The 18,163-nt window shown below is 39.0% G+C and overlaps 1 protein-coding gene across 1 annotated transcript in view; it reads left to right on the top strand.

The window, feature by feature from the left end:
- Positions 1-5,195, top strand: part of nr3c2 (nuclear receptor subfamily 3, group C, member 2) — a 106,010-nt gene extending 100,815 nt beyond the window's left edge. Inside the window, exon 9 of the mRNA XM_041260218.1 lies at positions 1,838-5,195. Within this exon, the coding sequence (XP_041116152.1) occupies positions 1,838-1,993 (156 nt within the window). The 3' untranslated portion in view covers positions 1,994-5,195. The remainder of the gene's footprint in view (positions 1-1,837) is intronic.
- Positions 5,196-18,163: the final 12,968 nt, after the last annotated feature.

The following is an 18,163-nucleotide window of genomic DNA, read 5'->3' as shown; positions in this document are numbered from 1 at the left end:
GATATCAACATATTCCATGGGCAGGGTTTTACCATACTCATTGACGCACATTTACACACAGGTACACACATTTTACCTGGACAGCTATTGGCAATGACGACACGGGCAGCCAGATTCGGATGATATACTAAAACTAGAGTCAGGTTTTGAATACAGGTGCTCTGGTCAGTAAAGTTGGAAACATTGCCATCCCTGATTTGCATAAACTATAACCATAACGGTAAACCTTTGCACTATGCTAGTATTATTCATTTAAGGCACTATATAGTAAATCAAATTAAACAAAGTCTTTGTGGGTGATCATGGGTTTTATATAATATAATTTATTATATTAAAATATATTGGCCTCATTCTAACCAAGGTAGATTTATCTACCCTCTTCTCCTACACATGCATTTCAGAATTAAATGTAGGGTAACTCAGAGGCACCTGTTATAACCATTAACACTGACTGAGGCTAAAATGGTGCCTTGAGTTTAATGTTTGACTAACATACAGAGAGCTTCACAGCTGGTGGAAGTTATTTCAATTTCAATACATGACTAGTATTTCCTCCTATGAGACTTTTTTTTAATTTTTTTTTTTAACGTAAGTAATGTTTTGAACAAGTAAGGCTGTTAGGCCAATTAAAGCTGTTCCTTGCTTCCAAGACAGCCAAGAGCAAATGTTGAATTTGTTGAATCATTACAGTACTTAAAAGTTGAGCTATTGTTGTTACTGTCTGAACTTGTAGTTTAACAGTAAAAAGATGCTATTGATGGTATTGAAGGCAATGGAGCCTTCAGGCACTGTGCTTGAAAAGAAAAGTCAATCCGCTGTTTTTTTTTTTTTTTAAAGGTGTGTTTGAACGATTGCTCAACCTTCAAACCCTGTTATCCATTTTGAGTAAAAAGTATATCACATGTGCACTTCCAATAAAAAGAAGGATGTACTGTAGGAATGCCTCAAGATTTTTATAACAGTTTAGGTGAAACCCATGATTATAAAATACAAGCCATTTTCCAATCACTTCTTCAACATGCCTGCAGTGTTTCATATGTTTATTTAGGATTTCAGACTGTTAGGCCACACGCCAAACAGATGCGTAGAAACAGTGATGGAAAAGTGGTAGAGAAGTTTGTTATATAAACAGATGATGCCAAGGGCAAGGCTTACCACACTCACATTTACACACATACACACACACTTCTGCCAAGTGGTATTAATGACTGGAAACACTACTGTAGAGCCCCTTGTCCAGACACCAATGCATTCCCATTTGTGTTACAAAGTTGTGTGGCTTTTTCAGTAATGCAGTTATACTGTATGCATGAACATACACAAATAATTATCTGCTCATATAGGAACTGTTCCACATGCGGTAAGCAGTGGCAAAAGGTTAAATATTGATTTATCAATAACCCGGCAAAAATAAAAACAATTGTATACGCTGGTGCTCACTATCATTTCAATGGGCCTCATTGAGTTCAGATCATTTCAGGCTCAGGAAATATTTGTTAGTGGTACTGTTTATCGAATTTAGGATTGTGCACATCTTTTTTTTAAGTAAAATGTAGAAATACTATTTGTAAGGACGTTTTAAAAATAAAATATGCATATTAATATTCTGTATCTGATGGCAACAGCAAGATCCATAACTTTTGATAATAATATATAATTTGCACAGAACATTTTTAGCCAAGGTAAAAATAAATATATGTCTTCAACTATCTATGCTCCTAAATGTAGCCACTGTCATTTGTTGACTGTTCTTTTTACTTCTACTTTTTTGAGTTCACAGTGTGGATTGTGTGTACAATAACAAATGAATCCCAATGTCCTTGTCTTTCCCTTGTAGCTGGTGGGCAGTCTGCTCGATTTCTGCTTTTACACGTTCCGAGAGTCCCATGCCCTGAAAGTGGAGTTCCCCGACATGCTGGTGGAAATAATCAGTGACCAGATACCAAAGGTGGAAGCTGGCATGACCCGGACACTGTACTTTCATAAGAAGTGACTGAAAGTTAGAGCATCTTCAAGAAGGACTTTGCCTTAAAGTGTCCTGTTTTATTCCCCACCCACACGCTCTTCAGCTCCAGAGCTTGTCTGGTGGGAATGACCAAGGAGAAGGAGGGTTTAATTCTTGCACTGAATTCTTTTTTTATTTTTATTTTTTTAGCATATACCCCCAAAGACTATGACATGGATAAAAAGCCATATATAGTTGTTGTCGACGCCCCCAACTTAAACCCTGGTAAAGTTTAATTAGCTACTGTGGCTTTCGTGTTTTTTTTTTTTTTTTTTTTTTATTTAAGTTTACAGTGTGGAGGAAACCAAGAGGTTGACTGCATTGTACAAATTTACCCAACTCCAAAACCAGATTTGTGTTTCTGTTTTGAAAGTGAATGCGTTCAAGGCACCTGAAAAGGTCAGAGCATTAATTGAGCAGGTTTGTCCATTTTGGTGACCTTTCCAAAGGGCTAAAATTACTGTATTTGTTTCATGATTTAAATACAGAAAAATAGAAATTGTTATTTCAGTTCATTCCTAAAGGGGAGTAATGCACACAAACATATTTACACACACACACACACACACACACACACACACACACACACACACACACACATATCAGAATATAAAAGCTTGCATTTAAATGTAAAATACACTATAATAAAACTGCTAACAAAGATTATCTAGCTGAAATTGCCATTTTATCCTTTTTATGTTTTATAATAACATCCATTTGTTATTGTAAATCTATTTCCAGTAACACTGAGTATATTATCATAATGAGAGCTATATTGCAGTGGCTGAAGAAAGATATTTAAATATGTGTTGAAAATAAACGTATGGTAGGAGGGGAATTGAAACCTGAGCCCACTTGCTGTATCACTATATAAGCTAAATAATAAATTGCTTTACATATTAGGAATTTATTAACAATGCTACTTTAATTTTAAAATATTTATATTTAGTCTGATAAATCACCAAAGTAAAACCAGCTTTTCATGAGTAATTAATTAATCAATAATACTTTATTTCAAGGTTCTAGTAATAAAACATTTGTAAATCTATCAATATGCATTTTATAAAATGATGTAAACACATTTTCTAAACAGGTGCTTATTTTGTTACAACAAAGCAGATATATACATGGAACACGTATCAGAAAACTTAGTGTTGATAATCGTGTTTATGACAACCTTGACACATTAATACTGGAACCTGTAAATCAAGTTGTACAATAAAAGGAAGATTAGTTTGGCAATTTGTGTTTTTATCTGCAAAAGCTGCCAAATGTTCATAAAAAGCAATTGTTTAAAACACTTTAAAAACAGTTTAATATTGTAAAATAAATACTGACAAACCCCTCCCTCCCTTTGGACCTTTAGATTTCTTACCAACCTCTGAAATTAAGTAGCAAGAACAGGCCGTTTGAAAATGGAGCAGGAGCACAGACATTTTGACAATTAGGGCAAATTGAAACTGATCCACTTTATCTTCAGGGCATTTTTCTTTTTAACTCTAGTATTATGTACTTCCTATTGCCTACCTTAAGAAGGGTACATGTGGTTATGGGGCATTAGTATTAATTTATTGTATAAACGTGTAAGGAAGATGGTGTGGAATTAAGGAGCTTTTTCACCTATGATGCTGTAGCTGCTGTTTAACGTGACCCAACAATGAGGGGCTTCAGGATTGGTTCATATTTTAACCCACATTATGGGGGAATTGTTACAGCAAATGACAGTGTGAAAAACAAAATAATTACTTTTGCAAGCTTTTACAAATTATTTTTGCAATCTTTTGCGGCTCTGTATATTGCTATGTGTTTTCTTTTTTTTTTTTGGGGGGGGGGGGGGGGGGGGGGGGGGTTTGAATGACCTGAAATAAGCTGTTATGGATTTTTTTAAATAAATGAGACAACAACAACAAAAAAACTTTAATGGTTAATAGGAAGAATGGTAGAGTATTTTTGAAAGAATTCTATTTTGCTGGATAAATACTATTTAAGTAATTTGTCTAAAAAAAGTATTTTTTTTTGTAAAGTGAAATGTTTATGCATGCTTATTGAAGAGATGTTTACAGTGTATTTACGAAAGGGAAAGTTGTGCCTTTTTATCTTATCTAACCATTTGCATTGTCTGTTGTAAATAACCACAGTGTTATTGGTAACTATCAAGCATTTGTACTTTGTGTATTGTTTGACAATATTTGTAGTAGGGTTGGGATAATATTGAAAATCTCTGAAATTATAATTGCGGGATAAAAAAAATTCGATAATTGCAATTATCGTGGTGTTTGCTCATTTAGATTCCACTGGTTATACAAATACAAAATACCGAGGACAGGTTACCTGGGATAACTAAGTGTCTGGTTTAAAAAAACAAAACAGAAACACATGCACATTTATATTACTCAGTTTATTTTAAATGTATTTACCTTTTTGCTAATAAAAACCGTTGTGTTCTTTGTACACATTACATCAAGAATGACTGTATATAGTATATAAATAGTAAAGTCAAATGAATGCCCAGAGCATTATTTTACTTTAGCCAATAGGCTACTGTAAATAAGAACAGTAAGATACAAAGTAAATCATGCCTTCTCTGTACACATTACTGTAGAATTTGGAAATAATAAAATATTATTTTAAGTTGACACTAAAGGAATTTAGCACACTTTATTTTTACCCAACTACTTAATAGTACACAAAACAACAAAATAGTTAATGTTGCCGCATTAACAAGCTATGATACCATACAGTACCTTACATATACTGCGCACAAAGAAATAATAAATCAATTATAAATTTACATAGAATAGTTTACAGTGTATGTGTGGCTGCAAGAAAAACACACAGCCTACCTGCTATTTTATAAAATAGTCCAGAATTGTTTTCTGTTGGTATGATATAAGCCCCTTACATACTGCCACTCCTACCTGGATCCTGACCCAGGTTCTGGCTCCCTGGGTCATAATCCTGTGTGCTGTGAAACCACATACCTGGGTTGTACCCAGGTTGACCTGGGTCCCACTGACCCACCTCAGGATGTGGATTGACATGCTTTGACCCGGGTTGAGCGAGACAAAATGCATGACGGACGTTCGTAAGCCGAGGAAATAATAAACAGCCAGGCCTGCGTGAAGGTTTCACTTCCGCAAGGAACGTTTCTGTTTATTCTGTTTAGCCATGTTTTTGTTACTTGAGACACAGCATGAGCCAGGATGAAACATTTGCTCTAATCAACATTTGGGCCGACGGTTCAATCCAGAGAAGCTTGGATGGAATCGTCCGTAACAAGCTACTTGTGGAGCATTGAGTACTTGCATCTGTCACCCAGGTCAACCCTGCTTTATCAAAAGCAGTTGAAATCGTAGCTGACCCACGAAACACAGAGTCCTGACCCAGGTAGGTTCCAACCCGGGTAGAGCATGCCAGTGTGAAAGGGGCTTTAGCATAGCAAATTTTGCACATAGGGTACCTCCATTTCCTTCAAGAATACCGAAATAGATAGAAACTTGTAGCGTTTTCCTTTTTTTGTTGAGCTGTTTTGAAAGAGCATGCCCACTGCTGCTTTTACTCACTGCCTTTTCTCAATGAAATCTCACAAAAGCCTCACAACCACTGGGTCATCACTAGGGCGGAACTGGTGGCTGCTCAAACACTACAAGGCGTTCTAATTAAATATTACTATAACCGATGGAATACTTTTGGAAGCACTTGTTGAATAATTAAACAAAAATAGCATAAAAAATTCAGCTGTCATTAAAATTGTCAAAATGAATACAATATTGTACATTTCCGATAACTCAGTAATTATTTTTATAGTGCAATTTTTTTTATTGTGACTTCTGTTTGATACATTATTACTGAGTTATCATAAATCGTCCCAACCCTAATTTGTAGTATATGTGGCTCCCACCATATACATCAGCTTTATCTGGTCTATTAGGATGTTAGGAATTGTTGCTATCTGGCCCAAGAGATGTTAACAGGACGAAGTTTAGAGAAAAAGAGAAATGTAAGAGAGGACGGTAAACTGCCTGAATGTGAGACTAATTCAGGCCTATGCTTTAAGAGTTAATTTAAAGATACATTTAAAATATTTTTTTTGTATTTATTATTATTATTATTATTATTATTATTATTATTATTATTATTATTGATTTTAATATTATGATTATTGTATATAATTTTGTTTTATACAGTGTTAACTTGGCAAAAAATTCAAAGTAGCTGAATTACAGTGTATGGAAGCATATGTTTTATGATACATTTCAAAACACAGGTACATGAACTACATGTATTTTCACAGTTGTTCCCTAATATTTACTGCAGGCACTTAGCACACAGATGTGTGATTGTGAGAATGGAACTCCATACATGCATTTAAGTTATTCTCCCAATCATATATTTCTGTTGTAAAATAATGTATTGTATTGTAACAAAGGTGTAAGCAAAGTGTAGCTGTGTATTCTGAAGTGTATCCGGATACATTTTCTTCTCTATTTTTTTTTAACTTATGTGAAATCATTCTGAAATCAGACTAAGTGATCACGGTTTTCATTATTAGTTACAAGAACGCTAGACGCAAGCAGATTTATAAAGGATCTGCGTTCTAATTCTAATAGAAATAACACACTAATTTGGTTCATCATTAATACTGTACAAGAACATACAATGTATTACTGTCCAAAAGTTCGTATAACCATTTCCCTTTCAAGTACGAAATGGGTTAACCTATTACGCCTGATTCAACTGAACACCTCTACGATAGCTGTGTCTTACGCCCACAACGTCAGCACGCCTGTCTCCGCTCCTGCAGGAGACAAAACTGCACGCAGGATGGCGCTCAGCACCATTTTCTATTTCAGCCTTTTCAGCTTACACTGAGAGTGACCCAACATTTGAGAGAGTGAAAATTTGCTATCTTCGACCAGAAGCAGTCCGATAAGTCTGTCTTATTTTATTTCTGCTTGTTTTGTTTCCCCTTGGGATAAACTGCTGAGGCAAAAAATTGTTGAAATAATTGACTTGTGTTTATTACCGTGACTCTCTTCACATCGCCTTCTGGCCAGTGGCAGGAGCGGGCTTGCCTGCTCCTGCACACGCAGGTCAGTGACACAGTATTATTAATATTACCGCACTGTTTCGTACCGTACTGCACCATACACCGTAGTATACCACAACATGCATACCATACCGTTTCACACCGTTTGCAAAAACGTGCACAGTGCCGTGTTACCACCTGTACACATTACTACAGTCTTGCTGCAACAATGCCTGGGTTCCATTCCTGCACAACCTGCAAGAGCCTGTCCCTTCAGAGAATAAGCATGACCAATATGTATGGTGTCTGCTCAGTAGGCATTACAGGATCACACATTTTGTGAAGCCTGTGCAGTGCTCCTTTCAGAGGGGTATGTCACTGCCAGTAGATCGTGCTCCAGTCGAAAAACAACAGCAGAGAGGCAAAAGGCATTGACCTCATAGCCCCTCTGAGGCGTAGGAAGGCTAGCTGCTGCCGTTCCCCAAGCAACCCGGCCATTAAGACTGAGAAGGATCACATATGGGAAGTGATCACATGTGGAAAGCCAATCTCAGCCCAGAGCCAGATCTTGAAGGCACTGGCTGAGGCCACCACAGAACTGGAAGTGTCGTGACCTGAGGAGTCCTTGCCAAAGCGCTCCATTTTTGACAGTTCCTCAGCTCCCTCTAAAAGGACGTCAATGCCCCCTGTCCACCCGGACTTTCTGCACAAGGTCAACTTGAGGACACCCTGCGATGGCCCCAGCCATTCCCAGGCTGCTGACCTGTTATATCTGGTCCAAGACATGGAGGAGTTGGGGCTTGGCCACTTTCCTCCTGTTGCATCATCCACTGCCTCCCTTGTACAAGGCACACATCTGGCAGTCCTTTTTAACAGTCCCCTAACAAACAGTGCAAGGTCACAGAGGCTATGTTAAAAAAAAGGCCTACGTGGCAGAAGTTCTAGCTACCTGGCTGGGTAACTACAAAAGCATGCTGGTGGCTTACCAGTCGATGCTTGTGCAGAGCTTGTCAGTGAATCACAGGCCCCCTCACGGACACTAGAGAAGCTGAACCTGGTCACTATCCATCTGCTGTAGCTGTCCAAATACAATGGACAATACAGAGGCCTCACTGCAGTGATAGCTGCTCAACCGCAGCTTTGGCTTTCCCAGGCACAGGTGCCTGATGGGTCAAGGCCTCCCTATTGGATGCTCCAGTCCTCACCAGGCCATACATTCGGTCCAGAGGTGGACGAACTTTTTCTAAACTCCCAGAAGGTACGCAAATTCACCAAAGAGCTGGTTCACTTACTGCCCAGAAAGGCTTCTCAAGCCAGGAAGCAAATGGCACATTGGCATCCTAGGGCTCAGCAGCCCCAGACTCATATCTGCGTTTCTCCTTTCAAGGAACTGATTATGAGTTACTTATTCTGCCATTTGACCTTTCTCTAGCCCCCCGCACCTTTTCGAAGTGCACAAAGGCTATCCTGGCACCTCTGAGGCTACAAGGCATCAGAGTGCTTGACTACCTGGATGACTGGCTCATATGTGCTGAGTATCCAGCGCAGGCAGTAGCGCACATGGAACTGGTGACCGCTCACCTTGACAGGCTTGGCCTGATGGTGAACTTGCCAAAAAGCCAGCAGGTACCACCCCAGAGTACCATCTAACTGGGAACCTGCTTGAACTCAAGCAGCATGATCACCAGTCTGTAAAAGGACAGAATCCAGAGGATCCACATGTGACTAAGGTTGTTTCAGCCCGACATGTCATGGGAGGTCGTCCCTTTTCAGAGGCTTCTGGGCCTGATGGTAGCAGCATCTCAGACCCTTCCCATTGGGTCTTCTCCGCAATGCACCCTCTCCAAGCGTGGTTCTATCGAAGGGTGAATCATCCCCCCTTGCAACTACATCTCTGCCTGTTGGTGTCCCGACACTGCACGGAGGCCCTCTCATGGTGGAAACAGCCAGCTCACCTGTATCTATGTGTGACTTTGGGCAATAGCACCAGATGAGAGGTGATCACCACAGATGCCTCAAGCTCAAGCTGGGGTGTCGTGTGGAACGGACAAGGAGCACAAGGTGTGTGGCAGCCCCCTTGGGTGAGGCTACAGATAAATGTCCTGGAGCTGCAGGCAGTTTTTCTGGCCTTGCAGAGTTTCTTCCAGAAGTGTTGACCAGGATGGACAACACAACCGTGGTGGCTGACATCAACCATCAGGGCAGCCTTCACTCACCCCATATCCATCGGGTAGGCCACAAAATCTTATTATGGGCTCACGAGTACACATCTGCCAGAAGCAGAAAAATACAGCGCAGACCTCCTATCAAGGGGAGTCCCATGCGGCTCAGAGTGGAGGCACAACCCCAAAGTGATGAGCCTGATTTGGGACAGGTTTGGGAGAGTAGAGGTCGACCCTCTTTGCCTCCCTGGAATCTGCTCATTGTACCCTCTGGTTCTCCATTCTGGGGAAGAGTGGTCCGTTGGGAGTCGACTCCCTTACACACAAGTGGCTGAAGACGCTTCATTATGCCTTTCCACCGGTAGTATTGTTTCCGATGGGCCTAGAAAAAATCAGGCAAGAACGAGCCAGGGTGCTTTTAGTGGCCCCGTACTGGCACAGGAGAACATGGTTCGCCACGCTGGTGCAGCTATTGCACCACCAGCCTTAGCAATTGTCCACACACCATGACCTGTTCAGCCAGGCGCAGGGTACATTGTGCACCCCAATCCATCAAGCCTACAGCTCTGGCTCAGCCAGTTAGGCTTGACAGAGAGAGTCATATTGATTCTTCAGAATGTGAGAGCTGCTTCAACGCACTCTCAGTATGGATACAAGGGGGGCGTGTTTCAAACTTGGTGTTTGGCACGTCAGGTTGATCTCATGACTTGCCCCATGCCAGTCATTCTGCAGTTTTTGCAGGACCATTTTGATGAGGGCAAGTCCCCCTTGACTTTGAAGGTTTACTTGGCAGCCATCTCGGCATGCCATGTTAAAATTGACTCAGAGAAGGTCACAGGTCATTCCACCTGGGGTCTTGCTACCTCTTGGACGTTGTTTCAGGGTGCATCGGTCTCTGACATTTGCAATGCAGAGGTGTGGGTTATTCTTCCCACCTTCAGAAGGTTTTACAGGTTTAATGTCCTGGATCCTCAGAACCCTGCCTTTGGAACCAGAGTGCTGACAGCAGCATCCCAGCTGGACTCAGAAGCACATGCATGAGGCAATTATGTGTTCTGTGGCCGTTACCATGCTTTATAATTATGGCAAGCCATCCGTCTCACCAATTTGGCGCTTCTGCAAGTCATGTACTTGTGACGGCTTGGGTATACTTACCCGTTGTGTAATGGAATACATTTCTTACTTGAAAGGGAACGTTAGGTTGTTATCATAACCCTGGTTCACTGAAATAGAAATGTATCCATTACAATTCTTTGGTTGCTGTGTTCATTCTATGCAGTAGGCTGAAGAAAATTTATGCATGCAGTTTTGTCTCCTGTGGGGGCGGAGACAGACGTGCTGACATCACGGGCGGAAGACTTAGCTTTGGTAGAGGTGTTCAGTTGAATCGGGCGTGTAGTGGATACATTTCTATTTCAGGGAATCAAGGTTATGATAATAACCTAACAAACTGTTTTATTGACGGGGGTGGGGGAATCACAATATTCAGGACTTTCTCTAAATCAACAATATAGAGCTGTTTCTTCCAATAGTGACTCAGCCCAAATCTTTTTTTGTTACACAGTACCTTTGAATTGGAACATAGACATTTTTATTAACTGCATTGGTTGGTCTGTTCACTTGCTTTTTCATTTAGTTGTTCAGTAATCATTACAAGACTAACAGGGGTGCCACTTTTTTAAAAAATTATTATTATTATTTGTACATCTGAATGGGATTTTGACACAACCGGGCTTTGCCTTGCTCTGGGATTTGGCTGAAGGGGCAGGTCACACAGTGAGTCAGTGGTTGAGTTTGAAAAACAGAATCTCTTTCTGTCTGAAAATCACAGATCTATGCATCGACCACTCTATAATCTGCCCTGTCTGTACTGAATCCGTTCAAACAATAATCAGTGTAATCCAATAGAAGCCAAAAAAAAGGAGATACATAGAAGGCCATTAGAAGGTCAAGTGAAAATGCCTTGGTTTGTTTTGACTGTTACAATTTTAAGTTGAACACTTACAATGAGCCATTCTGCAGCCTCCAAACCTGTACGTTCAGCCTTACAGTAGCTATACAGAACAGTTTTAGTCCAGATTAGAGTTTATATACCTTTTTTCAATGAATAATGGCAGGGCTTAGTGTTGGCTGGAAAGTGCACACTAACTGTGTTTCATATGCAAACAAATAAATAAATAAATAAATGCTTTCATTGTCATCAGTGTGCTGCAGTCCACCCGGCTTTTTTCCCAAAACTGCAGCCGCGGTGATCTTTTTAATGTCAATTTATAAGATGTATAAAGTAGATCAGTCTGGCTCAGTGCCTTTCATAGAGATATCACGTGATAATAAAGGCTGTTCACTCGGAATCTGGTTTTAATTTAAATGTAAATTAATGTAAAGTCTATATAGGAGTGTGCGATCCAGTGGTTAAAGAAACAAACTTGTAACCAGGAGGTTCCTGGTTCAGATCCCAGCTCAGACACTGACTCATTGTGTGATCCTGAGCAAGTCACTTAATATCCTTGTGCTCTGTCTTTCAGACGCTGTTGTAAGTGACTCTGCAGCTGATGCATAGTTCACATACCCTATTCTCGTATCTTGTAAAGCGCTTTGTGATGGTGGTCCACTATGAAAGGTGTTATATAAAGATTATGTTATATAAACAACAACTTTCCAAAAATTGAGAATTAACAGCACATGATGTTTCCGTTCAGAAATAAAGTTTCAAATGTATGCAATTCACTTGTGTCCCATTTTGGCTTGTATTTGTTTGCTATATTCTTCATTTGCTGGGAGCTCATATTAACCAAAAAAAAAAAAAAAGTCAACAATTGGATTTAGCACTTAAAGTGCATAGAGCTAACACATATAATATAAAATATAAAAAGAATTACTATCATTCCATAGGTCTAGCATTTCAAATATGCAATGTGTATATTGTAATGTGTTTGTATTTTATGTGAGACTTACAAAAGGATGGTAATACATATAATGTAATATTTACTGGAGTTATTGTTAGCTCTATGTACTTTAAGCCATATCTCCAACATGTCGCGGTCTTTCACATGCATCTGTCCTGTAACAGCATGCTTTTTTTTTTTTTTTTTACAATGCATTGTACAATATTTGTTCAGTACTATCCATTATAACATTACTCATTCATTTAAAAAAAAAATGCAGCATAAACAATTAGGTTGCTTCTATCTTTAAGCAGATATGTTTATAACTGTGTTAGGGATTCAAATAAATCCTTTAACCAATACCTGTGTCTTATGATTTTTTGACAATGTAATTGTGCTGCTTGTAGGTAGACTAACAATATTTACTGAATTTAGGCGAATGTGGAGATGAAAAGCTCACATGTGGATCCCTATTACATAGTTCCCTTTAAAATCTAAACAGGCACTTAGGAGGAAGAATCAGGGAAAAGCTAATATTAATATTTTAAAGCTCCCTTCAATAAAACATAAAACGAAGACAATTGGAAAACCTACTGGGTTGATTGCAGCATACCAAAGTTAGTCCGCTTGATGCGTCTCTCTAGCGGAATAAGCAGGTTTAGTCCACTTGCTTAAACTAAAGTTAGTTTACACTTGTTAATCCTGATTGCAGCGTACCAGAAGATAATCACCACAGGCGGATCATCCTCTCAATTGGACTAAACAAGATCCTGATTGCAGCGTACCAGAAGATAATCAGTCACCACAGGTGGATCATCCGCTCAATCGATATATTAATATATTTATTATTAGCTTTTTTTCATACCTTTTAATAAAGCTGAATCAATATGGGTCAGAATAACGGACACAAATTCAAAGAGCATAATAATAGGAGCATGCAACTTCCCCCATATAAAATGAGAAAACCCGGTGGGTAGCACGACAGACGAAATTGAAATGGTGGAAATGACAAATGACTGCTTCCTAACACAATTTGTCAAGGCACCGACTAGAGGGGAGGCATGCCTTGATTTAGTCTTTTCAAATAACGAAGACAGAACAACTAAAACAGAGGTCAGAGAAACATTGGAAAACTCAGACCACAACATGGTCTCATTTGAAGTGCTTGTTAAAACCCCAAAAGTAATGACTAAAGCTAAAAAGGTTAACAATTTTAGAAAAGCAAAATATCAAGATATGAAACAGAGACTAACAGAAGTAGATTGGAGTAAAATAGAGAAAACATCCAAGGAAAAAGGATGGCTGTTCTTCAAAAATGTAGTATTAGAGGCGCAAAACAATTACATCCCTAAAGTAGACAAATCTAAATGTAAAACTAAATTGCCAAAAAGGTTTAATATATACATTTAAAAAAATACTCAGCAAAAAAAGGCACTTTACAGAGCGTTAAAAAGGGTCCAAAAACAAAGTACACGGAAAGAGTACACAGAACTGCAAACGCAAGTCACAAAGGAAGTTAGAAAGGCCAAGAGAGAAATAGAAATGAATATTTCTAAGGGAGCTAAAACCAATTCCGAAATGTTTTTCCAATATTACAACAGCAAGAGAACATTCAAAGAGGAGGATAAATGTCTAAGAGATACAAATGGCAAAATCATAGACGAAAAAAATATCAAATATATGAAATGATTACTTTTCACAAGTTTTTACAAAGGAGGATATGGACAACATGCCCACATGTCAACCTGTTCCTATCCAGTTTTAAATAACTTTAGCATAACCGAGGCAGAAGTGTTAAAGAGACTAGGAGCTCTTAAAATAAACAAATCCCCTGGACCGGATGAGATCCTCCCAATAGTACTCAAAGAAATGAAATAAGTTATTTACAAACTGCTACCCAAAATCATGCAACAGTCTCTTGACACAGGGGTTGTACGGACAGACTGGAAATTGCAAATGTAATACCGATCCACAAAAAGGGAAACAAAACTGAACCAGGTAACTACAGACCAGTAAGCCTGACTTCTATTATATGTAAACTTATGGAAACTATAATAAGATCCAAAATGGAAAATTACCTATATGATAACAGTATCCTGGGAGCCAGTCGACATGATTTTAGGAAAGGGAGATCGTGTCTAACTAACCTGCTCGATTTTTTGGAGGATGCAACATCGATAATGGATAATTGCAAAGCATATGACATGGTTTATTTAGATTTCAGAAAGTTTTTGACAAAGTCCCATATAAAAGATTAATTCACAAACTGGACGCAGTTGGGATTCAAGGAAACACATGTACATAGATTAGGGAGTAGTTAACATGTAGAAAACAGAAAGTACTGGCTAGAGGAGAAACCTCAGAATGGAGTGAGGTAATGTGGCAAAGTGCACGCCCCTGTGTGTATTTTGTGTTGTGTGTTAATGTTGGTGTTTAGTCATTGGTACACAGGATATAAACGGGTCTGTGTAACACGAGTGTTTAAAATGTATATGTGTATTTAGGCACAAGGATTGCACAGCACTTCACATGCAAGTAAAAAGTAATAATATGTGAGCACGGGGAAGTGCACTTTATTAATTCACGTGCAGTTGTACCGCAACTCCAATTGAATGATTGATTAGCAATCAAGTCTCGGTACGGCTGCATAAAATCTGCATGTTTTCACCCACTCGGGGTTGGGTGTTCGGTGAGTGGAGAACGGGATTGGAGACGGAGGTAATAAATAATTAAATAATAACGTAAAGTTAAAATATCTGCACACTGTGTTTTGTGTAGTGTTAGTCCGTTTTGTTTGTCTTTTTTGTTTTGGCGAATGTGCCGTGTCCTGTGTTTTTGTGTTTGTTACAACCATTTATTTTCTGGCTGTCTGTTCATTTATTAAATGCTAAGTGAAACTATTCGCTCAGCTCCACCAAACTCCACCTCTCTCTGTCGTTTATTTCCTGTTTCTGGTCTGATGTCACCCACTGTGGCCGTCTTTGTGACAGATAACCAGTGGAGTACCACAGGGATCAGTATTAGGGATCAGTATTAGCGTGCATGCCAATTGCACGCTCCCTCAAAACTTGAGACATCTGTCGCATTGTGTTGTGTGACAAAACTGCACATTTTAGAGTGGCCTTTTATTGTCCCCAGCAATAATTTAATCAGCTTCTTGATATGTCACACAAGTCAGGCGGATGGATTATCTTGGCAAAGGAGAAATGCTCACTAACAGGGATGTAAACAAATTTGTCCACAAAATTTAAGAGAAATAAGCTTTTTGTGCTATGGAAAAATTCTGGTATCTTTTATTTCAGCTCATGAAACATAGGACCAACACTTTACATGTTGTGTTTATATTTTTATTCAGTGTAAATAAGTAAGATTTAAAACAGATTAATCTCAGTTGCATAAATATTCAACCCCTTTGCTACTACAGCCCTAAATCGGCTCAGATGCAAATGATTTGTTTGAAAGGTCACAAAATTAGTGAACTTGTTTCAGCCTGTGTGTACTCAAAGTGGTTTAACCTGTAAATAATTTCCCTCGGGTATATAAAGAATTTCAAGCTGCAACTCACATAGTGAACAAAGCAACCATGAAGACCAAGGAGCTTTTGAAACAAGTCAGGGATAAAGTGGTAGAGAGGCACAGAGCAGAAGGGTACAAGAAAATTTCACAGTGAAGTCCATCATTAAGAAGTGGAAGACGCATCATACCACCCAGACACTACCCAGATCAGGTCACCCTCCCAAACTGAACAGCCGGGCAAGCAGGAAACTGGTTTGGGATGTCACTCTGAAGCCAACAATGACCTGAGCAAAGGTCAGAGATGGGAATCAGTGTTCACATATCAACAATAAGGCAGACCCTACACAAAAGCTGGCCTATATGGACGGGTAGCAAGAAAGAAGACATTATTAAAAAAGCCTCATCTTAAAGCACGTAGATGATACTGCAAACATGTAGAAAAATGTTTTGTGGTCAGACAAGACAAAAACTTAACTTTTCAGTGTAAATTCCAAGTGTCTGGCGCAAGCCCAACACTGCACATCACCCAGTCAACACCATCCCGACTGTCAAGCATGGTGGTGGCAGCATCATATTATGGGGATGCTTCTCTTCAGCAGGGACTGGGAAGCTTGTCAGGATAGTGGGGAGAATGGATGGTACAAAGTCCAGGCAAATCCTTCAGGAAAATCTGTTTGAGTCAGCCAAGACTCTGAAACTGGGGAGGAAATTTAAATTTCAGCAAGACCCAAAGGACAAAGCCAAAGCCACACTGGAGTGGTTGAACAAGAAGAGAATTAATGTTCTTGAGTGGCCCAGTCAAAGTCCTGACTTGAATCCAATCAAAAATTTGTGGTGAGACTTCAAGATTGCAGTCCATCGACGATCCACAACAAACTTATCAGAACTGGAGCAATTTTCCTGTGAAGAATGGACAAAAATGTTATTATCCTACTGCACAAAGCTAGTAGAGACATAAAAACATAAGAAAGTTTACAAATGAGAGGAGGCCATTCGGCCCATCTTGCTCGTTTGGTTGTTAGTAGCTTATTGATTCCAGAATCTCATCAAGCAGCTTCTTGAAGGATCCCAGGGTGTCAGCTTCAACAACATTTCTGGGGAGTTGGTTCCAGACCCTCACGATTCTCTGTGTAAAAAAGTGCCTCCTATTTTCTATTCTGAATGCCCTTTTGTCTAATCTTCATTTGTGACCCCTGGTCCTTGTTTCTTTTTTCAGGTTGAAAAAGTCCCTTGGGTCAATATTGTCAGTACCTTTTAGAATTTTGAATGCTTGAATTAGATCGTCGCGTAGTCTTCTTTCTTCAAGACTGAATAGATTCAATTATTTTAGCCTGTCTGCATATGACATGACTTTTAAACCCGGAATAATTCTGGTCGCTCTTCTTTACACTCTTTCTAGAGCAGCAATATCCTTTTTGTAGTGAGGTGACCAGAACTGAACACAATATTCAAGATGAGGTCTTACTAATGCATTGTACAGTTTTAACATTACTTCCCTTGATTTTAAATTCAACACTTTTCACAATATATCCTAGCATCTTGTTGGCCTTTTTTTATAGCTTCCCCACATTGTCTAGATAAAAACATTTCTGAGTCAACATAAACTCCTAGGTCTTTTTCATAGATTCCTTCTTAAATTTCAGTATCTCCCGTATGATATTTATAATGCACATTTTTATTTCCTGCATGCAGTACCTTACAGTCTTCTCTATTAAATGTCACTTGCCATGTGTCTGCCCAGTTCTGAATTTTGTCTAGATCATTTTGAATGACCTTTGCTGCTGCAACAGTATTTGCCACTCCTCCTATTTTTGTCGTCTGCAAATTTAACAAGTTTGCTTACTATACCAGAATCTAAATCATTAATGTAGATTAGCAACCAAGCTGTTGCCAGAGAATTGAATGTTAGATTAGCACCTAATGAATTTATTTCAATTGACTGATTTCCTTATATGAATTGTAACTCAGTAAAATCTTTGAAATTGTTACATGTTGCTTTTATATTTTTGTTCAGTGTATAGTCTGTATGCATTTTTTAACTTTATCAACGTGGGGTAGTTTGTGTAGATTCTATATGTAAAGTGTAATTTGAAAGTGTCGTGGAGTATGCTCAGGTGCCAAGAAAATGTGAAAACTTTGCAGGAGGGTGAATACTTCTGAAAACCACTCTATATACAGTGCCTATAGAAAGTCTACACCCCCTTTCAAATTTTTCACCTTTTGTTGCCTTATAGCCTGGAATTAATGGATTAAAAAGTTTTTTTTCCTTTATCTACACATCCTACCCCACAACTTCCAAGTGAAAAAAATATTCTAGAAATTTGTAGAAAATTAATTAAATATAAACACTGAAATAGCTTGGTTATATATGTGTCCACCCCCCTTGTAATAGCAATCCTAAATTAGCCTTCAAAATGACACACCAAGTTAAATGGCTTCCACTGGTGATAAATTGTAGTGATTCACATAATTTCAGGATAAATTCAGCAGTTCTTGTAGGTTCCCTCTGCTGGTTAGAGCATTTCAAAGCAAAGACTCAACCATGAGCACCAAGGTGCTTTCAAAA

Source organism: Polyodon spathula, chromosome 1, assembly GCF_017654505.1.
Source record: "Polyodon spathula isolate WHYD16114869_AA chromosome 1, ASM1765450v1, whole genome shotgun sequence".
NCBI classification, from domain to species: Eukaryota; Metazoa; Chordata; class Actinopteri; order Acipenseriformes; family Polyodontidae; genus Polyodon; species Polyodon spathula.
Note: the sequence above shows the minus strand (reverse complement) of the source record. Positions and strands in the feature narration are given on the sequence as shown.